General features: G+C 54.7%; 1 protein-coding gene across 1 annotated transcript; it reads right to left on the reverse strand.

The window, feature by feature from the left end:
- Nucleotides 1–915: 915 nt before the first annotated feature.
- On the reverse strand, nt 916–20591 carry LOC134057313 (serine/threonine-protein kinase pim-1-like). Its single transcript, XM_062514304.1, is given in 6 exon segments — nt 916–1022; nt 1279–1458; nt 2098–2464; nt 2660–2710; nt 2794–3427; nt 20509–20591. Coding segments are annotated over 6 exon segments (1422 nt in total).
- Between the last annotated feature and the right edge of the window lie 2217 nt (nt 20592–22808).

Raw genomic sequence — 22808 nt, forward strand, 5'->3', positions numbered from 1 at the left:
AAAAAATCTCATCTCTGTCAGGGGCTTGAGGAAGGCCCAACCCTAGATGCCAGGGAAAAACCCACCCACGGGTGAGAGAAGCCCATGCTTTCTCCCTTTTCCCCTGCACTGGCCCCAAAAGTCATGGTGATCCCAAAGCAAGCAAGGGCACTGGAGCAGCCCAAGCCCTTCCTTGCCTGCCAAGGAAAGCAGCCATGCACAGTTCTGGAGTCCCATCTCACTCCCACCATGGGGCTTTGTTTGTGTCGTGCTGGCTGCCCCAGCCCGGGGCACGGTGGGTGCTGGGGGCTGTTGGCAGGGCCAGGAGCTGACTCCCATTTCGTACCCACCCCAGCCCATCCCCCTGGCCCTGCCAAAAAGCAGCTTGGCAGATGACAGAAGAATCAGTTTAATCCTCCCCAGCAAAGGGGGAACCTTTGCTTCCTGGCCAGGCTGTGCAATGCCCAAATCTGGGAGCATCTCCCTGGGTCTGGACTCATCTGTAAATTCGCCGTGGAGCCTGGCTTTGAAGAAGGTGCCAGAATCCAAGTCCATCTTCAGCTTGCCAGTGGCCAGGTGGAGGAAGAGGTTGCCATCCTTGATGTCATCCTCACTGTCTCCAGCAGCAGCAGCCCCACCTGCTACAGCTTCTCCAGGGGCTCCTTCTCCTTCCCTGGGGTGAGACCAGGCTCTCAGTGTTCTGCCCAGGGTCCAGCTGTCAGTGAACCAGGACAAGCCAAAGCAGCTCAGATGGTGGCCACCAGTGCTGGGCAGAGCAGCTCAAGGGCTGTGTGTTCCCACCTGATGACCCCTGTACAGTGACACAGGCAGGACAAAAAAGTCTGGGCTTCTTTGCTTCTGATTGCCAAGGCCTGTGTGCAACTGGAACTTACCAGAGCCCTGCATCCAAGTGTGCCTGTGGCTCTCTCCCTTCTTCTATGGCAGGTGAATTTGCTGCATCCAAGGGTCACAAAACAGGTCTTCTAATGAGGGCCTTTCCATGTGGAGCATGGATAAGCACCATCTGATCAGATCTTGGCCCTCTGGACAGAGAAAGCAGAAACCACCGGTCAGTTGGAGGAGGCTCCAGTCTGCTTTGCCCCACTGTTCTCATGCTCAGGCTGTGCTGCATGTGCTCAGAGCTGGGCCTAAACCTTCCCATCAGTTCTTTGTTTTGGAGGAGAGCAGGAGAGCAGGACATGTGCCACCTCCTCAGCAGCTGCCAGAGCGGGATGTTCACGAGCCCACTGCTGTCTCCCAGCACTGGTATTCCCCCCGTGCCCAGAGATGAGGATTCACCTTGAGAGACCTGTTGTGGCAGCGAGAGCTGATGGTTCCAGCTGATGTTCTGGCCTCTCCTGAAAGGGTGCTCCCCACAGACCATCTGGTGCAGCAGGATGCCCAGGGACCAGAGGGTAGCTGGCTTGCCATAGTACCAGCCAAAGTGGGTCCATTCTGGGGGGCTGTAGGACGGTGTTCCTATGGAATACAGATGGAGTTCATCAGGGGGATGCTGCTGCTCCCAGAGCCTGGCCCCAGAATCCTTGGACATGCTAGGGCTGCACCAGTGGCACATGGTGTGACCCCTTGCCTCTGGCCAGCACCTGGGACTTGTTTACAAACTTGGGCTTGGAAAAGGAGCCACTGGTGCTGGAAGAGTGCAGCAGAAGCCCTGGCAAGGCCTGACCATGACAAGGAAAAACCCACTCCGTGGTGGGGAAAATCCATGTCTTCATCCTCCCTGCCTGCATTGCCCCAAAAGACATTATGAGGACAAGGCAAGCAATGTGAGCACAGTAGTGCAAGCCCTTTCTCACCTGCACACCAAAACAGCTGCTGCACAGGTTTGGACCCCCCCACAACCCACTGCCCCCACCCACGGGTGTTTTTGTCAGGCTGGCTGCCCCAGCCCCAGTCCTGGACACAGTGGCTGGCAAACGCTGCCAGCAGGGCTGGAAGCTGGCCCCCCACCCACCCCAGTCAAAAGCAACTCAGATGAAGACTCAGTGCCATGACTGGCAGCAAAAAGGAGAGTCCCTGCTGCCACAGCCAGGCTGGGCCCTGAGATGTTGGGCCAGGAGATGCCGGGACCGGGAACACAGCCCTGTGTGGGCTCACCTGCAAAGTGAGTGTAGGCTGTGTCCTGCAGGTAGGTGCCACAGCCAAAGTCAATCAATTTTGCCTGCCCGGTGGCCAGGTCAAGCAGGATGTTCTCCGGTTTGATGTCCCTGTGCAGGACCCCACAGCTGGTGCAGTGCTGCACGGCCTCCAGCACCTGGCTGAACAGCTCCTGTGCCACCTCCTCTGACAGGAACCCCTGTGACCAAATGAAATGACGGAGGTCCTGACACCACTCCGGGTATTCCAGCACCATCAGGATGTCGTTGGGGAGCTCAAGACACTTCAGCAGCTGGAGAACTCCAGGGAAGCCAGTGGACACCTTGTCCAGCAGCACGATCTCCAGTGGTGCACTGGTGCCGTCGGGCTGCAGGAGGACCACGATGCCGTCAGCGGGGCTGATGCTGTGCCAGGACTCGGGAAGCTCTCCCCCAGCACGGGATGCTCTGCTGGCCCCACATCCACTCTCCCTCCAGGCTCCTGGTGGCTTCCACCCTTCCAGGTCTCGACTCATCCCATCCTGGCACGCCCCAGCTTCTCCCTCTGGCCCCCGCTCACTCACCAGCTTGCCCCAGTGCTGGACGTGGTTTCATGGCACCCTTTTGATGGCCACCTGCAAGCCAAGGGCAGCAGCAGGCTGAGCTCCTCCTCCTCCTGCCTCCTCCTCCTCTGCCTGCCACTGATCCCACCACTCACCAGGGCACCGTCCGAGAGCCGAGTCACCGCCCAGGCGCTGCCAAAGCCGCCACACCCCAGCAGCAAACCGAGCTGGTACCGCTCCTTCGTGCCGTGCTGCGCCTCCCCTGCCAGCGAGACGCGGCTGTCAGCGCTCGGCCCGGGGCCAGACATGAGCCCTGAGCACCCCTCAGCCGCCCCGGGCCGGGCAGCCCCAGGTGTTCGCTCTTTGGAACGGGACAGCAGAGGCTCAGGGCCAGCGACCGCGCTGCCGAGCGGTGGAGCTCGGGCCTGGGAAACCGCAACACAGGCAGCAGGAGCAGCCGTGCCGTGTGTGTGCTCCACGGGCCCGGGAGGAGCCAGGACCAAGACCAGGACCGTGGCCAGGGCACACCTTGGGGCCCGGGCCAGGGGCCGGGGTTGGGGTCGGGGCCCATGTTGGGGCCGGGGCCGGGTCCGGGGCCGGTGTCGGGACAGGCGGAGCCAAAGGGAGGCGATGCCGCTCCACGCACTGATGTCCATCCAGCAGCACCACCGCCAGTACAGCCAGAGCCGGGTGGAGGTGAGACCGTGCCGGGATGGATGGGGATGGGGAAAGGGATGGGAAAGCCCCGCCAGGGGCCAGGGCAGCCCGAGGGCATGGCCCAGCTCGGAACTGGGAGATGGAGACTGGGAGAGGAGGGGGACCCAGGGAAACAGAGACCATGAGAGGCTGTGGGACTGCGGGAGAGGGAGAGGAGAGCCAGAGGGTCGACAAAATCGCTTCTGTCACTGCTGCTGCTGCTGCTGCTGCAACTGAAGCCCTGGGGCCGTTTGTCCCCATGTCTGTTTTTCTGTTGCCTTCTCAGCCCGTGCCAAGCCCTGCGTACGCCGGCGGCAGTCCCTGAATGTTTTCTTCCCATGGAAAAAACATCTTTCAAGCACAGGCATTCATGGCCAAGACTGGGATTCTCCCTCCAAATTTCTGTATATATGCAAGGGTAGCTCTCAGACAAAAGCTGCCAGGACTATGTAGGTTACTTTGGTTTCCTGAGGGCCAGCTCTTATCTGCCTTTGAAACACTGGGGCTCCCTAATTTCCTTCCTCCAGAAAAGAATTTCTCGTCCTGATGCCCATGGACAAAATTGGCATTTGGCCTCCCAGATTTGGTCTATCCAAGGATATCTCCCAGACAAATGCTGCCAAGACAAACAGGTCTGGCTTGCCTTGGCCTCTGGTGACTGTCTCTCATCTTCCTTCAAAACCTTGGGTTCTGAGGTTTCTCTCCTATAGAAAGGAACCGTCCTTCTTGTCCAGGGGCCCATGGCCTCAAGCATGTGGCCATTTGATAGTGGTCAAAGGAGTGGACAAAGGAGTTCAGTGCTCAGTGGGCTGGAGACTGAGGACAGCAGAGGAGAGCCCAGGGAGGGATTGACAGGCAGTTTCAGAGGTGATGGATTTTTTGACAGAGAATATCCAGAGAAAGAAACAATTAATGCCAAGGGCAGTTGTGGAGGCCCAGACTGGAAACAAGGAGAAAGGAATTTCTCTCCTAGAGCAGGGCTGAGGTGCACCACATCCCCCAGAAGGTGCCTGGGCCAGCCCAAGGCACAGGCATGTGCAGCAGCTGAAAGGTTCTTCTGACTTGGACTCCTGGAAGGGTTTGTGCAATCTCCTCCTAGGCCCTGAGGTTCAAGGACTCAGCACCAAATGCACCACGGGGCTCATTGGGACCAAGGAACTCCTGACAAACCACAGCTCTGCCTTGATTTCCCTCTGGTCTGGTGCAGTTCATCAGGAAGGTTTTCTGCTGCACTTCAGGAGAAATATCCATTCCAATTTTAAAGGGTGTATTTTATTACTGCTCCTTTTAGAGCAGAGGTGATTGCAGCACTCAGTGACTGATGTTGATCCAGGGTCTCTCCTCAGCAGGTCTGGCCTGCTCAGAGAAGCTGTGCCTTTAGGTCTGACCCAGTGTGGACAACCTTGCTCCACATTCCCCAACTCCATCCCGTCTGTCCTTGCTCACCTGGGACCTGCTTTGCTTGGAGAACTGGCTGCACTCAGGCAAAGAGATGCTTTTCCTTTTTTTTTTAAGTACTCTGAAACTCCTAACTTTCCCCACTGCAAACAGACCCACTCCTGGAAGAGACAGTCTGAAGTTTCCCTCATTTGCCTCATGACCATCACAAGAAGACCCCGGTGAACCCCACTCGCTCCACACAGGAGTTTTCTGGCCTGGTTGGCTTTGAACAGGACTTCTGGCCTGGCCGAGGTAGATGTTTACCAAATAACTGTTTGCAGGTGTGCTGTGCATGCTGTGCTGATCCATCATGGTACAGCGCTCTCCAGCAGACAATAGCCCAGACATGTCGGCACCTGCTTCTCTGAGCACACAATGGTCCATAAATCTGCCTCCCTCTTGGCCAGACATCACTCACTTTGAGAAAAGACTATAAAAAGGTGACTCTTTGGAGAAGCCTCTTGAGATCTCCCCACGGAAGGAAGACCCATCTATTGCCTGAAAACCACGAGGACTCTGTCCCATCGTTGGTAGCTATTTCCCTTCTTCTCATTTCCCCTCTTTTCTCTATCTCTTTGTTTCCTTAAACTCTCCCCTCTATCAGATAACTGAATTGTTAGCATCAAATAAAATGCTATATTGGAACATACTATTGTCCCCCTTCTGTGTCTTTTATACCTCGAGATCAAAACGAGCCATCACGATCCCCCACCGGTACTGGCAGATCACGATATTAAATTGGCATCATGGACAGGATTCTGACAGACAGAAGGGGGGCAGGTTGTGTGCAGTCTGTAATAGGGGAAGGACGTCTTGCTCCAGCCACACCTAGCTGGCCACCTCCAAAGGGGTGAGCTTGTCTAGAAAGCAAGGGGGGCAAGTTCAGATTTCCCACAAACTGCACACGCCCAGGTGAAAAACACCCCCACACTCGTTTGAGGGCTCTGTCTGCAGAATCTCACTAAAGATCTCTTGGTGGAAAGACAGGACTGTTTTGTTGGTTTTTATTGTGTTTTTGACTGCTTGGTGTAGCGAAGAGACAACCAGAGTTTTGTACTGAAGGTAGTGCCTCCCAAGCAGCTTTGGTCTCTTCACCCACACAGAGAAGTGAAGGGGAACACAGAGAAAAGCTGTGTGTGTGTGTGTGAGTGTGTAACATAAGTGATATACCTCCCTGTAGTGGTTTTTACTTGCCCCTTGAAAAAAATGACTGAAAATTCCAGTGCAACAAATAAAACTGCATTTTTTTCTTTATTAGCTCTTTAAAGTGCCAGACCCCCTCAAGGAGAGGAAGAATGGGCACAAAATAATTGGTAGAATTTAGAAAATGTGATTGATAGGATATGTTCTCCCATCAATCTGACACTTAATATGAATTCTGAGTGTCACTCACTGGGGAAGATCAGATTAAATAATCAGAACAAGAAGCTGGTGGCTACTGGGGACGTGGGGTTTTCTTTACAACAGGAGACAGACGTAACCCATGGTCCCTAACCCAGCACGCATCCTGTTGGGCAGGGGGATTTAACCCCTTGGAAAGGGGAGACCCTGTAGCTTTAACTGGAACTCCCAACCAACTTCTAGCAAACATTCACAAAGCTGCCTGCTTGCAAATGATACATGAAAGAAAATTAACTGTTGTCTATGAATCACCTATGCAATGACCTGTAATGCCTGAAATTATGACCCCCTTAATTTGTGGTCTTCCAGAATCAATTAATCTACAGCAATTCTCCTTCAAAACACCATTGCAGCTATAACCCCTGTAGACACACTAGACAGAGTTCTTGAGAACCCAAGGGACCAGCACAGTTCCACTGACTCTGGGCCCATTCCCTTTCCTCCCTATACAACCCCTTCTCAGCAGACACCAGGTTCACAATCACATTTTCCTGCCAGCAGCCATAAAATTTGGACATTCTTAGTGTTCTGGAGAAAACCCATTCCAGATTTTTCAATAACTGCCAGGCGTCTTTATGACTTGCTGAGGGAAGGGGTGAAATGGGATTAGGCTCTTTTTCAGGAGGAAGAACTGCAATTGCTGATTTCTGAAGTAACAGTTCATCAAGCCTTGGGCCCTATTCACTCTACAGATTCTTTTCAGGTGGAATGGGGGTTCTCCATCTCAGGGCTGTCAGTACACATATGGCAATGAGGCCCTGGTGGTCCTACAAGGCCTGTTAGTTTGTATTTCCTTGGCTTTAAAGATGCTGAAAAAAAGATACATGTTGGGGGCTGGTTCTTTCCCTTTTCCCTCTGTGGAATTTTCCCCATTGTCATGCTAAGATACCTGTTGACTGGGCCCTGGTGACAAGGGGGAGGGGGGAGGGGAGGGAAGAGGGGAAGCCCATGAGATTCAAACAACCAGAAGAGCAGATGGAAGGCTCTGGCTCGGCCCATTTCCCCCGTGGAGTTCGGACGAGAAGGACGATCGCCGCCTGAGACCCATCCCTGCCATCCCATTGCTGGGAGCCATCCTCACTGGTGTCGGACCCTGCCCTGCTGCCTTCTCGCTGTAACCTGCCACCATCCAGCACTCTGCTGAGCACTGGGACCCACACCATGAGCGGAGGGCTCTCTCCATCTCTCTCTCCCCCTGGGACAGCGCTGCCATCAACCCCAGCCCTCCTGCAGCTCTGCGGGACCTGCCCACCCCCAGCACTGGGAACTGCAGCTCAGGGAAAAGGTGCCTGCAGCCAAAAAACACTGGGACTGAGTTACTGTTCTGTTTGTGGGTAATTTCATAGCTGTTGTTGTTCGTGTTTGTCTTGTTAGATATACTAGTAAAGAACTGTTGTTCCTACCCCCATATCTTTGCCTGAGAGCTCTCTTAATTCCAAAATTATAATAATCGGAGGGAAGGAAGGAAGGATCACATTTTTTTTTTCAGTCCAAAGGGAAGCTTCTGCTTTCCTTAGCAAGCACCTGTATTTCAAACTAGGACAGATTTGGGCCACCCAACGTGGGGCCCGAGGGCATTGAGAGAAAAGGGTGAAAAAGGAATAACAGTTCTTGAGTTACCTCAGTTTTGTGTTAGGTGGCATCATGTTGTCCAGCTTACCGTGGTTTGGGCTCCATGTGGCCACAGCTGTATCTCTCCCATTTGCAATGCCTTACTTGAACATGGGTCCTATAACTCAGGCTGCTGTAACTATTATCCAGTTCCTTTTGTGGGCTGATAACGTGAGAAATTCATGGATTTTTAACTTCCTCTGGAAGGTGGGCACATGGATTCAGGGCTAGCACACTCTAATTGTATGTTTTTGGGGTTACTTTAATAATGGCACATACTGTGAGGATATGACACCAGGAAAAATTTTGTCCCAACCCCTTACACAGTTTTTTGGGTCTGCTCCACCAGCTTTTGAGGGGTTCAAATCTCTTCTAAGTAGTAATGATATCATACAGTGGCTGACATTGCCAATAGGCCTTGTAAAGCTGTTCTATTTAACATTCCGAGATGAGGGGAGATTGACTTGGATGACAACCCTGATACTTCCCCCAAGGAATAGGGATTCTGCCCCAGAGACTAAGGATTCTGCCCCAGAGACTGACCCTGACCCTGCCCCTGCCCCAGAGACTAAGGATTCTGCCCCAGACGTTAAGGATGTTGCCCCTGAGCCTGACTCTGCCCCAGAGCTCACCTCAGAAAGGAACCATCCAGAGTGGGTGGGGTTTCTAGTGAAGGAGATGGCCCAGATGCTGAAGGAGTACCTTTCCCCAGCTCTTCAGAAACTCTCCCCCTGCCTTAAAGAGGGAGAACCTGATGGTGCAGCAGTGGAACCCACAAATGTTACATCTCTCCAGGCTCCAGCTGAACTGCAAGGGCACTCACAACCAGCAGCAGTTGCCCCCGTGGAAACTAGAAAGTCTAGGGTGAAAACAAAGCACCTGGATAATAAGGATCAGAAAGCAGGGCCCTCACAACCAGCAGGGGAGCCAGAGGTTGAGATCATCACGGAGTCCCTGTCATACGAGAGTCTCCGTAATCTGCGTAAAGATGTTGTACGAAGGGGCCGTGAGGCTTTTACAACGTGGTTCCTGCGGGTCTGGGACCTTATGGGTACAGGTGTGCAGCTGGATGGTACTGAGGCAAGGAATTTGGGACCCCTAACCCAGGACTCAGGTGTGGATCACGTATTCGTAAGGGAACCAGGCCCCCTTTCCCTCTGGGAGCAGCTTTTAATGAGTGTAAGAGAGAGGTTTGTCCATAGAGAGACAATGCAGGAGCACCACCATAGAATGCGCTGGAAAACCGCTGAGGAGGGGATCCAACAGCTGAGAGAAGTGGCAATACTGGAAGTACTCTTTGGGAGGGGTGGACAACATGACAATGACCCCGACAAGGTCAGGTGCACAGGGCAGATGTTGTGGAATCTGGCACACCTGGGGCCATCTCAATACACCACATTCATTGCAGCCATTAACGCTGACACCAACCACGAGACAGTGGGTTCTGTTGCCAATAAGCTCAGAAATTTTGAGAGCATAGTGAATGGCCCAATGCAGGCTCAGGTCTCTGCCGTGATTAGGGGACTCAGAGAGGAGTTCAAGGAGGAGATAAGAGGGGTGAGGGAGGAGATGAGGAAGGTCAGTGCAGCACCAGTGCGAGTCACAGATGCCAGAGTTAGAGCCCAATGTCCCCCAGCTAGGGAGAGAGGATACACCCCACGAGCTGACCTGTGGTTCTTTCTGCGTGACCATGGGGAAGACATGAGGAGGTGGGATGGGAAACCCACTTCTGCCCTGGCAGCGCGGGTGCGTCAACTCAGGGAGGGAAACACTAACCAAGGGAGCTCCACTAAAGTGAAGGTAGCCTCAACTTCCCATAACCAAGATGCAGGGTATTACAGAAGGGAGGATGATTTGTCAGATCCCCTTGAGGGAACCTCCACCATGTATGCCCAGGAAGGAAATAATAACCAGTGCTAGAGGGGCCCTGCCTCTAGCCAGGGAGAGGCACGGGAAAACCGGGTCTTTTGGACGGTGTGGATCCGATGGCCTGGCACATCACAGCCACAAAAACATAGGGCATTAGCTGACACTGGTTCAAAGTGCACCCTAACACCATCAGAACATGTGGGGGAAGAGCCTGTTTCTATTGCTGGGGTGACAGGGGGATCACAGGAATTGACTTTGCTGGTGGCTGAGGTGAGCCTGACTGGGAAGGAGTGGCAGAAGCATCCAATTGTGACTGGCCCAGAGGCACCGTGTATTCTAGGCATAGACTTCCTCAGGAATGGCTATTACAAAGACCCAAAGGGACTCAGGTGGGCTTTTGGAATAGCTGCTGTAGAGGCAGAAGGCATTAAGCAATTGAACACCTTGCTTGGACTGTCAGAGAACCCATCTGCAGTGGGACTCCTGAAGGTGAAGGAGCAGCAAGTGCCAATTGCCACCTCCACAGTGCACCACCGGCAGTACAGGACAAATGGAGATGCCGTGATCCCCATCCACAAGATGATCCGTGAGCTGGAGGGCCAAGGGGTGGTCAGCAAAACCCACTCACCCTTCAACAGCCCCATCTGGCCTGTGCGCAAGTCTGACGGAGAATGGAGATTGACTGTGGACTATCGTGCATTGAATGAAGTGACTCCACCGCTGAGCGCTGCCGTGCCGGACATGCTGGAACTCCAGACGAGCTGGAGTCCAAGGCAGCAAAGTGGTACGCCACCATTGACATTGCCAATGCATTTTTCTCCATTCCTCTGGCAGCAGAGTGCAGGCCTCAGTTTGCTTTCACCTGGAGGGGCGTGCAGTACACCTGGAACCGACTGCCCCAGGGGTGGAAACACAGCCCCACCATCTGCCATGGACTGATCCAGGCTGCACTGGAAAAGGGTGAAGCTGCAGAACATCTGCAATACATTGATGACATCATTGTGTGGGGGAACACAGCAATGGAAGTATTTGAGAAAGGAGAGAAGATCATCCAGATTCTGCTGGGAGCCGGTTTTGCCATCAAGAGGAGCAAAGTCAAAGGTCGTGCCCGAGAGATCCAGTTCCTGGGAGTAAAGTGGCAGGACGGGCAGCGCCAAATCCCCACTGAGGTCATCAATAAGATCACCGCGATGTCTCCACCAACCAACAAGAAGGAAACACAAGCTTTCCTAGGTGCCATAGGCTTTTGGAGAATGCACATTCCTGAGTACAGCCAGATTGTGAGCCCTCTCTACCTGGTCACCCAGAAGAAGAAAGAATTCCACTGGGGCCCTGAGCAGCAGCAAGCCTTTGCCCAGATCAAGCAGGAGATCGCTCATGCTGTAGCCCTCGGCCCAGTCAGGACAGGACCAGAGGTGAAGCATGTGCTCTACTCTGCAGCCGGGAACAAGGGCTTGTCCTGGAGCCTTTGGCAAAAGGTACCTGGTGAGACCCGAGGCCGCCCTCTGGGATTCCAGAGCCGAAGTTCCAGAGGGTCTGAGGCCAACTACACCCCAACAGAGAAGGAGATCTTGGCTGCTTCTGAAGGAGTTCAAGCTGCCTCAGAGGTGATTGGCACAGAAGCACAGCTCCTCCTGGCACCCCGACTACCAGTGCTGGGGTGGATGTTTAAAGGGAAGGTCCCCTCTACCCACCACGCCACCGATGCCACATGGAGCAAGTGGATCGCCCTCATCACGCAGCGCGCCCGTATCGGAAACCCAAATCGCCCTGGGATTTTGGAAATAATTACAAACTGGCCAGAAGGTGAAAATTTTGGTCTTGCCGATGAAGAGGAGCAAGAACAAGTGACCCGGGCTGATGAAGCCCCGCCATACAACCAACTGCCAGCAGATGAAACTCGCTACGCTCTTTTCACTGACGGTTCCTGTGGCATCGTGGGGATGAACCGGAAGTGGAAAGCAGCCGTATGGAGCCCCACACGACAGGTTGCACAAGCTACTGAAGGAGAAGGTGGATCAAGTCAACTTGCTGAACTCAAAGCCGTTCAGCTGGCCCTGGACATTGCTGAAAGAGAGAAGTGGCCAAAGCTTTACCTTTACACTGATTCATGGATGATAGCCAATGCTCTGTGGGGCTGGCTGGAAAGATGGAAAAAAGCTAACTGGCAAGGTAGGGAAAAACCAATCTGGGCTGCTGATGAGTGGAAAGACATTGCCACTCGGGTAGAGAAGCTACCCGTAAAGGTCCGTCATGTAGATGCCCATGTCCCCAAGAGTCGGGCTAATGAGGAGCACCAACACAATGAGCAAGTAGATCAGGCTGCAAGGATAGAGGTGTTACAGATAGACTTAGACTGGCAACACAAGGGAGAGTTGTTCCTGGCTCGATGGGCCCACGATGCCTCAGGTCACCAAGGCAGATATGCTACCTATAAGTGGGCACGAGACCGAGGGGTGGATCTCACCATGGACAGCATTTCCCAGGTTATCCATGACTGTGAGACGTGTGCTGCCATCAAGCAAGCCAAGCGAGTGAAGCCCCTCTGGTATGGGGGGCGGTGGTCCAAATAGAAGTATGGGGAGGCCTGGCAGATTGACTACATCACACTGCCTCAGACACGCCAAGGCAAGCGCTACGTGCTGACCATGGTGGAAGCCACCACTGGATGGTTGGAGACCTACCCTGTGCCTCATGCCACTGCCCGCAACACCATCCTGGGCCTGGAAAAACAAGTCCTTTGGAGACATGGTACCCCTGAGAGAATTGAGTCAGACAATGGGACTCATTTCAAGAACAGCCTCATAAACACCTGGGCCAGAGAACACGGCATCGAGTGGGTGTACCACATTCCTTATCACGCACCAGCGGCTGGGAAAGTGGAACGGTGCAATGGGCTGCTTAAAACCACCTTGAAGGCACTGGGTGGGGGGACTTTCAAAAACTGGGAGATTAATCTACCAAAGGCCACATGGTTAGTGAACCCCCGAGGTTCCACTAATCGAGCAGGCCCTGCCCAGTCTGAGCCCTTGAGAACACCAGATGGGGACAAGGTTCCAGTGGTGCATATGAGAGGTATGCTAGGAAAAACTGTTTGGGTGAACTCTGCCTCCAGCAAAGACAATCCAATTCGTGGGGTGGTTTTTGCTCAAGGGCCAGGTTGTACCTGGTGAGTGATGCAAAGGGATGGATAGACCCGATGCATACCCCAAGGAGACCTTGTATTAGGGTGAACTACCTACAATACTGTGCCTATATCTGTAAATGTATGCATGTCTATAATTTGAAGATTTTAATTTGATTTAGCATGATGGTAGGGGAAAATTCGGGGTGGATAATGTTGGGGGTTGGTTTCTTTCCCTTTTCCCTCTGTGGAATTTTCCCCATTGTCATGCTAAGATACCTGTTGACTGGGCCCTGGTGACAAGGGGGGGGGGACGGGAGGGAAGAGACAAACCCCCGAGATTCAAACAGCCAGAAGAGGAAGAGGAAGGCTGGGCCTCGGCCCATTTCCCCCGCGGAGTTCGGACAAGAAGGACGATCGCCGACTGTGTCCCATCCCTGCCATCCCAGCGTCGGGAAACCACTATCGGACCCTGCCCTGCTGCCTTCTCACTGTGAACTCCCACCATCCAGCACTCTGCTGAGCACTGGGACCCACACCGTGAGCGGAGAGCTCTCTCCATCTCTCTCTCCCCCTGGGACAGCGCTGCCATCACCCCCAGCCCTCCTGCAGCTCTGCGGGACCCGCCCGCCCCCAGCACCGGGAACTGCAGCTCAGGGAAAAGGTGCCTGCAGCCAAAAAACACTGGGACTGAGTTACTGTTCTGTTTGTGGGTAATTTCATAGCTGTTGTTGTTCTTGTTTGTCTTGTTAGATATACAAGTAAAGAACTGTTATTCCTACCCCCATATCTTTGCCTGAGAGCTCTCTTAATTCCAAAATTATAATAATCGGAAGAATCACATTTGGTTTTTTTCAGTCCAAAGGGAAGCTTCTGTTTTCCGTAGCAAACACGTGTCTTTCAAACCAGGAGAGAAGGTTTAGGCCCAGCTCTGAGCACATGCAGCACAGCCTGAGCATGAGAACAGTGGGGCAAAGCAGACTGGAGCCTCCTCCAACTGACCGGTGGTTTCTGCTTTCTCTGTCCAGAGTACCAAGATCTGATCAGATGGTGCTTATCCATGCTCCACATGGAAAGGCCCTCGTCAGAAGACCTGTTTTGTGACCCTTGGATGCAGCAAATTCACCTGCCATAGAAGAAGGGAGAGAGCCACAGGCACACTTGGATGCAGGGCTCTGGTAAGTTCCAGTTGCACACAGGCCTTGGCAATCAGAAGCAAAGAAGCCCAGACTTTTTTGTACTGCCTGTGTCACTGCACAGGGGTCATCAGGTGGGAACACACAGCCCTTGAGCTGCTCTGCCCAGCACTGGTGGCCACCATCTGAGCTGCTTTGGCTTGTCCTGGTTCACTGACAGCTGGACCCTGGGCAGAACACTGAGAGCCTGCTCTCACCCCAGGGAAGGAGAAGGAGCCTCTGGAGAAGCTGTAGCAGGTGGGGCTGCTGCTGCTGGAGACAGTGAGGATGACATCAAGGATGACAACCTCTTCCTCCACCTGGCCACTGGCAAGCTGAAGATGGACTTGGATTCTGGCACCTTCTTCAAAGCCAGGCTCCACGGCGAATTTACAGATGAGTCCAGACCCAGGGGGATGCTCCCAGATTTGGGCATTGCACAGCCTGGCCAGGAAGCAAAGGTTCCCCCTTTGCTGGGGAGGATTAAACTGATTCTTCTGTCATCTGCCAAGCTGCTTTTTGGCAGGGCCAGGGGGATGGGCTGGGGTGGGTACGAAATGGGAGTCAGCTCCTGGCCCTGCCAACAGCCCCCAGCACCCACCGTGCCCCAGGCTGGGGCAGCCAGCACGACACAAACAAAGCCCCATGGTGGGAGTGAGGTGGGACTCCAGAACTGTGCATGGCTGCTTTCCTTGGCAGGCAAGGAAGGGCTTGGGCTGCTCCACTGCCCTTGCTTGCTTTGGGATCACCATGACTTGTGGGGCCAGTGCAGGGGAAAAGGGAGAAAGCATGGGCTTCTCTCACCCGTGGGTGGCTTTTTCCCTGGCATCTAGGGTTGGGCCTTCCTCAAGCCCCTGACAGAGATGAGATTTTTTACCATTTTTCTTTTCTCCCCTTCTGGACTGTAATCTATTTTCATTAATTTGTTGATTCTTTCTCTAAAAGAAGTGTTCCAGGTGGGCTCCAGTGTGGATCAGGAAGTGCTCGGGACCAGCTGCGGCGTGGATGGGCCATGCCCTTGGAGAAGGCTGAGGACATCCCTTGGGACCAGCTTTTCTTCCAGCAGCGATGGCATGAGGTGGGTCCCCATCTTCTTGTCACGGTGGGATGAGAGCTTTTGGGAGATGGCAGCGAGCACAGGAGCATCCTGCTGTGGCAGCTGCTGAGGAGGTGGATGTGCCATGGCTGGCTGCAGGCTGGGCACATGTCCTGCCCTCCTGCTCTGCTGCCCAAGGCAGCAGTGATGGGCACTGCTCTGGGCACGGCCAGCATGGCCTGGGCACCGTGGCAGCTGGGACAAGGGGCACAGGAGCCTTCAGCTGACGGGCAATTTCTGGTTTCCCTCCTTGCAGCCGGGCCCTGTGGATGCTGAGGCTGCTCTGGGCTCTGCCAGGGCTCTGCTGCAGCTCAGCACCAGGCTGGCATCAGCCAAAGGAGAAATGGAGTGACCTGCAGCAGAGACTTGCTTGAGAATTTCGGCAACGCAGCTCAAGTTTGCAGAGTGTACACCTCTAAGGGAAAACATGACATCCTCCAAAAAGTAAATTTCTTCAATAACTTCTGAAAAGAAATCAATCTGGGATGACCCCAAATGATATTTTTCAGCCTGCTCAAGCTCTAGCTCAGTCCTTCTCTGAACAGTTCTCTCCCCCACCTGCCTTTTACTTCACAGGTTTGGGGCAGAGAGTGGAACCAGGGCTGAGGTGTATGGGGAGCACCCAGAGCTGTGGCTTGCACTCAGTGTTTGCAAGTGTTGTGTTCTCATCTCCTGCAGCCTGTGGGGAAAACAGCCTGTGCTGCCAGGCCAGCACTGCCCCTCTGGGCAGGGACAAGGCTGAAGGGCTTTCCCATTCCAGAGGAGCCAGCACTGAGCCTTGGCAGGGCCTGGCAGGGCTGGACACAGGTCTGGCTCCTGTCCAGGACTCACTGCCCACCCACCCCCAATGTGCTCCCATGGACAGAAGGGTCTGTCTGTACCAGGGGCTCTGGGATGTCTCTGTATCCATGGACAGAAGGGTCTGTCTGTGCCAGGGGCTCTGGGATGTCTCTGTATCCATGCACAGAAGGGTCTGACTGCGCCAGGTGCTCTGGGATGTCTCTGTATCAATGGACAGAAGGGTCTGTCTGTGCCAGGAGCTCTGGGATGTCTCTGTATCCATGCACAGAAGGGTCTGTCTGTGCCAGGGGCTCTGGGATGTCTCTGTATCCATGGACAGAAGGGTCTGTATGTGCCAGGGGCTCTGGGATGTCTCTGTATCCATGGACAGAAAGGTCTGTCTGTGCCAGGGGCTCTGGGATGTCTCTGTACCCATGGACAGAAGGGTCTGTCTGTGCCAGGGGCTCTGGGATGTCTCTGTACCCATGGACTGAAGGGTCTGACTGTGCCAGGGGCTCTGGGATGTCTCTGTATTCATGGACAGAAGGGTCTGTCTGTACCAGGGGCTCTGGGATGTCTCTGTATCCATGGACAGAAGGGTCTGTCTGTGCCAGGGGCTCTGGGATGTCTCTGTATCCATGCACAGAAGGGTCTGACTGCGCCAGGTGCTCTGGGATGTCTCTGTATCAATGGACAGAAGGGTCTGACTGTGCCATGGGCTCTGGGATGTCTCTGTATTCATGGACAGAAAGGTCTGTCTGTACCAGGGGCTCTGGGATGTCTCTGTATCCATGGACAGAAGGGTCTGTCTGTGCCAGGGGCTCTGGGATGTCTCTGTATCCTTGGACAGAAAGGTCTGACTGTGCCAGGGGCTCTGGGATGTCTCTGTATCCATGGACAGAAAGGTCTGACTGTGTCAGGCTATCCATATTTTCTTTGTACCTGTGGGACCAACATGGAGAGTGAAAGTGTCAGTCACGTTGCTTGCACACCCCTTCCTTTCTATACCATACACATCCATGCACACCCCCATGTATGGATATATTAAAAGGATATGGATGCACAGACATTTCCCACAGAGCTCTAACTTTGGCTTAACTCACCTTGTAAGGCAGGGGACAGGGGATTTGTTCCCCAGCTTTGTGAGTAGGTGTCCAAGAGCTGAAGGCAGCAGCATTTGGGAGCAGTTTCAGGATTTCTAGGCAGGAAGTGGAGCTGACAACCATCTGAGTAAATTCCTGGATTCATTGGGATGGGCTGCTATTAATTGAGGAATATGTCACAATGGAGACATGAGACTTGGAAAAATCCGAGTCGTCGTGGATTTGTGCCAAGGGGGTAGCTGCAGAAACACTTTGTGTCTGCTTTGGGGACACAAGGTCCAAGGATCTGCAGTGTCAGAAGGTGACTGTGGATGGTGGCAGGTGAATTCCCGTTTCATGACATCCCAGAGTGGCACAGGACAAAGATAAAAGCACCCACAACCTCACTGATGAAGTCTTTCTGATGCTGCACATCCTATAGGAAAAGCTGCTGTCACCCAATCCATTTGGAGTTATCACATTAATTTTCAATACTTGAGGTTACAGTTTCAAACTGCAGTGTTTTTACCTTCAAAACACAATCATGCACAATCCATATTTCAATTTTCTCTTTCTTCAACCACAATTAAAAATGATTTAATATTGCAATCAAATCCCAAAATCTTTTAAGAAAGGATGCTGAGGTCAGTAATATGGATCCATGTCATCAGAACTTTCACAAAGCAAATAATTTACTTGTCTTTTTAAAAAAGATCAGATACTAATTAATCCAAAGTTACAGAAGATTTTTCACTACACATTGGGGTTTTTTTCCTCTAAACTTTCACTTTCACTTTTTGTTCTTTTTTTTACTTTTTTTTCTATTTCTTTAAATAGAGAGAACACATCCTAAGAAAGGAATGTACAGCAAAATGAGATGCATTTCTGATAAACAATGAAAATGTAGGCTCCTCCTCTGTTTACTTTTGTCTGGATACTCTGAAAATAATTATAGCAGATAGCAGCAGCAGATGCAGAGTGGTTGCTTTGGACTAAACTAAAGTTTAGCACTGGTGACATCCTGATCCAGTCACGAGTTGCAGAATTCTTGTGCAGATCTCAAGCCCTGTGTTTGCAGGCACAGCACCTGCAGCTCTGGCACAGCAGTGCATGAGAACAGCTCTGCTATTCCCCCAGAGAATCGGGGCTCTGCCCAAGAACGAGGTGCTACAGTCCTTTGCTCCTGGTTCCCGTGTGGAGCAGCTCCTTCCCGCTGGCTGAGCTGCTCAGGCAGAGCCCGGCAGCTCCTGGCCCTGCAGGGCTGAGGCTTTTCCCCCTTGCTGGGCACAGACTGATGGAGCAGCACTGCTGAGCACGGGGACACAGCGAGGGACCAGGAGCAGCTGCCTTTGTCCACCTGCAGCTCCAAGGCCCAAGCTCTGAGCAGACAGGGCTGGAAGGGACTCGCAGGCTCCCTGTTTGCTGGGCTGCCCCCCTTGTGCCCGGCCCAGCTCTGTGTGGGGCAGAGGGAGAACAAGGGGCAGCTCCCTCCCAGCTCCCAGCCCCAGCCCAGGGACCCCTCTGGCCCCGGGGCTTGGGGCACTGTCAGCACCCTCTGCTCCAGCCACCGCTTCTGCTGGCACTGACAGCAACACCCAAACTGTGGCTGATCCCGAGGGAGCAGCAGCAGTGCCTGCATCTGATCCCTGACTCTGGGGCACGGCTGGACAAACGACACCCACAGCAGCAGCAGCAGCAGCAGCAGCAGCAGCACATGGACCTGACTTTGAGCACAGCCCCTGGCACTGTTCCCTGCCGTGTGCAGTGGTGTCACAGCAGCCTGGGGCACCTGGGAGCCCTCTGTGCCAGCAGGGACTGGAGATGGCAGCCCTGGGCTCCTGGAGGTTGTGCAGGGAACAGAGGTGGGGACTCCCTCTCCATGTGGAGCTACCAGATGGAAAAGGCTGCTGTGACCAGGCAGCTGCAAGGGCAGAGAAAGGAGGGGCTGGAGCCCTTGATTTGTGCCAGTTCCACAGTCCTGGGGAGCAGCCACTGAGCACAGGGGGAACAGAGGGCACAGCAAGAGGGACAAAACCAGTCAAGGTCAGAGACAGGAAAGAGCCAGAGCTGGGAGCAGGAACAGCTGCTTCATTGCACACTTGGACAAAGCGCTTGGCTGAACTTCCCAAGTGCTGAAGGGCATGAAGGGCAGAGAGGTGACAGCAAACCATGCTCCTGTTTGCACAGCCTCCCCTCTCAGTGTCCCAGAAGGATTTGGATGAACTGTATTCTTCTCTCTGAGTTGTCACATTCAGCATGAGCAGCTTAGCCCCAGGAGCTAAAGCAGCTGAAGCTTTAGGCCACAAGGGCTGACCAAGAGGGAACTTTTGGACCCCCAGGTTTAGGATGGCCAGCAGTTGGGATGTGCCCCAAGGAGGCTGTGCCAGCTTCTCTGGAAGGCCCCATGCCCTTCCAGCTACGGCTGTGTCAGCAGCCCTGGGGGCTCCTTCTGCTGCCCTGAGCCTGCAGAGCAGGGCAGTGTTTGCTGGTGGTTAGAGCTGCTCATAAACATCCTGTCAGGCTGCCTTAAACACTTGGGGCGAGGGATTCCTTCCAACCTGGGCCACTTTGGGTGGGCTGAGGGTGTCCCCAGGGCAGGTGGCAGTGTGTGCAAGGGCCTTTATGACACAGAGCAGCACGGTCACCACGGCATGGAAGGGGACACGGTGTCAAAGGACCCTTTGTGACCTGTGCTGACATAGGAGCTGGCAGTGACACAGCCACACCACAGCGCTCGGAGCAGGCGACGGGACAGGACGCGCCGGAGCGGTGCTGTGAGGAGCCCCCACACAGCGCACTCGTTCGTGTCTGACCCGGAGCTTTTCTGAGGCGTTATTCCTGCAGGTGACCTCGTGGCAAGGCCGTGGGACTTGGTGGCCCGTGGCCTTCCCGAGGCTTCTCTTTTGCAGGTGCACTCGCGGCCGGACCGCGGGACTTGGTGACCAGAATTGCTTACGAGGAGTCTCCTGTCCTTGTGGCAGGAGCCCTCAAGAGCAGAGTGCAGGACTTGCTGTCCTGCAGCCTTCCTGAGGCATCTCTGTCGTGGGTGTCTTCAAGGCACAACTGCACGACTTGTTGCCTCACAGCTTTCCCAAGGCATCTCTCTAGAAGGTGCCCTTGAGCCAGACTCTGACATGGCGGGCAGATTTCTCAGCCTGTTCAATGTTTGCAGAGGGAAAAAAGAGAAAGGCCCTGGAGTATCCCCAGCACAACCACCTGAGGAGCTGGAGCAGTTCCAGCCAATGCAGGATGGTGAGTGGCACAGCAGGGCCACAGGGCTAATGGATGCTGCCAGCTGGGCTCCATCCCATCCCATCCCATCCCATCCCATCCCATCCCATCCCATCCCATCCCATCCCATCCCATCCCATCCCATCCCATCCCATCCCATCCCATCCCATCCCATCCCATCCCATCCCACCCACTGTGGACATGGCCAGGGACAGGACAGAAGAGGGGCTGGGCAGACACCCCGCAGCAGCCGTGCTCCATCCCCTGGGGCATCCCGGGGCTGTCCCTGCCTGGGGAGCACAGGGCTGGGCTGTGTTCTCTGGCCTCTCCCACATACCCTCAGCTCTGGCTGCACTCGCTCTTACCCAGGAGCAGCCACGGACCGGACACAAGAGCAGGAACCCACCCGCGGTCGCTTCCGCACAACACTGAAGGTACCTGCAGCCATCCCTACCTGGGCTGGGCCTGCTGTCACTGCTCAGCCCAGCACAGCGCTTGGAGCATTGCATGGAACTTGCCTCTCTTCCCTGTCCTTTGTTCTCCTGCAGAGGTTCCAGAAGTTCCTACGCATTCGACGTAGGAAGACCAGAACCACAGCTACAGAGGGCACAGCTGAGCCTGACTCCAGGCTGACCGAGCTCCAGGCAGAGCCAGATGTCAGCCCAAATTCACCTGAGTGCTCAGAGGGCTCTGACACTGCAAGGAATGATGGCAGGGCAAAGGCTGACATGGCAGAGACTGAGGACATGGCCGGCACTGCAGAGACTGAGGGCATCACAAATACTGACACCACTCCCACTCTGAGTCAGGAACTCATTGGGGACTATTTCAAGGAGCCCTGTGTTTCTTCCCAGCCAAACGTAAGCAGCCTGAGGCCAGGGCTTGAGGCCTCACCGGAGTGCATGCCCACTCACGCCATGGTCACTGGGCCCCCTCAGTCTTTGAGGCCAGCACAGTGTGGCGGGGAGGGAAGCACTTCTTAGGGGAAGCTGGGGAGTGTCTCCCATGGACAGTGCTCCAAGTCTTGCCCACCCCCTCCAGGTGCCAGCCATGGTGAAAAGCATTCACCAGCGTCTCGTGTCCCATGCCACTGTGGGTGTCAGGCTGCGCACTGACATTTGGAGGCTGGCTGGAGAACACCCTGCTGACGTGGTGCTGACCCTCCTGCGCTGTGCCCCAACGTGTGACAGGTACGGGGTCCACGTGCCTTGAGAGCTCAGGGCTCAACAGCCTTTACGGCCCATGGCCCTGTACAGCCTGTCCAGTGGGGTCTGCCAGACAGGCACAGAGCTCCAGGACCCTCAGGCCCCTCTGTTTGCTCAGCCTGCTGCCATGCTCCCTCCCTCCCCCTCAGGGCATTGGGGCTCTGTCACCTGGGCCCCACAGCTGTACAGGGCATGGTCCCGTGACTGAGACCCCCCTGACACAGAGCTGTGATCCCACAGAGCTGCTGCAAGGATGTGGAGAGCCATAGGCTCGTCAGGACCAACAGTGGAGAAGGTGTTGCCCACACTGCTCTGTGTGATGGAGGATTGGCCTCTGCACAGCATGAGCACCTCTGATGGAGACAACAAAGACGTGTTTGCCCTGGCTGTGAGTTTCTGGAACTGGCCTCTGCTCGCTCTCCAGTCGCCTCTCCAGCAGCTCTCCATCCTCTCCGTGCCTCAGGCACTGGGCTGAAACCTGGGCTAGTGACAGGCACAGGTGGCACTGGGCCCGCTGCTCCCCCTGCGTCTCCCCTCGGGCCCTGCCCCATGGACAGCTCAGCCCTGAGCGCTGTCTCGGGCTGCTTCTTTTGCAGGCTACTCTGGTGATCTGGCTAATTGTGCCTCAGTGCCAGAAGGCAATGATCCTTTATTCCTCCCGCCTGTTTGTGGCTCTGCTCTTCCACGTTGTCATCACCACACAGCAGATGCCAGAGGAAGTTGATAACTTCTGGACAGCGTGCCGGGAGGAACATCGCCTTCCCAGCCAGCCCAACAGGTCCCAGTCCTCCTGTCCTTCCCATGCCCTTGTGGCCAGCACCAGTGCTCCCAGTGTGACCTGGACTTTGCTCTGCACACAGGTTTGCGGTGCAGGCCATGAAGGCTCTGCTCTTCTGTCTGCACTATGACCCTGAGGTGATGGCCATGGAGTGCAAGCGTGGCTGGGACACGCTGCTCTGTGCTGACACCCAGCACTATGCCGTGGGTCTGCTGGCCAGGTGAGACCCCCATTTCCCCTCTGTCCCCGACATTTGTGCTCTGTGCCCGGGGTGCCCCACACAGTCCCTGTGCTCATGGGCCAGAGGGATTTGTCACCAAGGGACAGCCAAGCAGACTGGAAAAGGCTGGGAGAGGAGGTGCCCAGAAGGAGCAGCCTCCCAAAATGCCCACATCCGCTCCAGGGATGCTTGGGAAAGACAGGACCTCTGTGACTCAGTCCTGAGAGAGGTTTGCCTGCCCACCTCAGTGTCTTGGTGCCTTTTCCCCCATCAGGCAGATGCGCCGTGCCTCCCTCTCCGTGTGTTCTGGGATTGCACGCCGCCTGCTTGGCTGGCTCAGCAGGGAAGAGCCACGCTGGGATCTGCCTTTCCTGGCATTCCTTGTGGAGGTGAGCCCGATGGCCAGCGCTGCCTCTCTGAGCTGCCTCCCAGCTCTCTGTGGTCATTGCCACAGCTGCCTGG

The sequence above is a fragment of the Cinclus cinclus genome, unplaced genomic scaffold (assembly GCF_963662255.1).
Source record: "Cinclus cinclus unplaced genomic scaffold, bCinCin1.1 SCAFFOLD_32, whole genome shotgun sequence".
Lineage (NCBI taxonomy): Eukaryota > Metazoa > Chordata > Aves > Passeriformes > Cinclidae > Cinclus > Cinclus cinclus.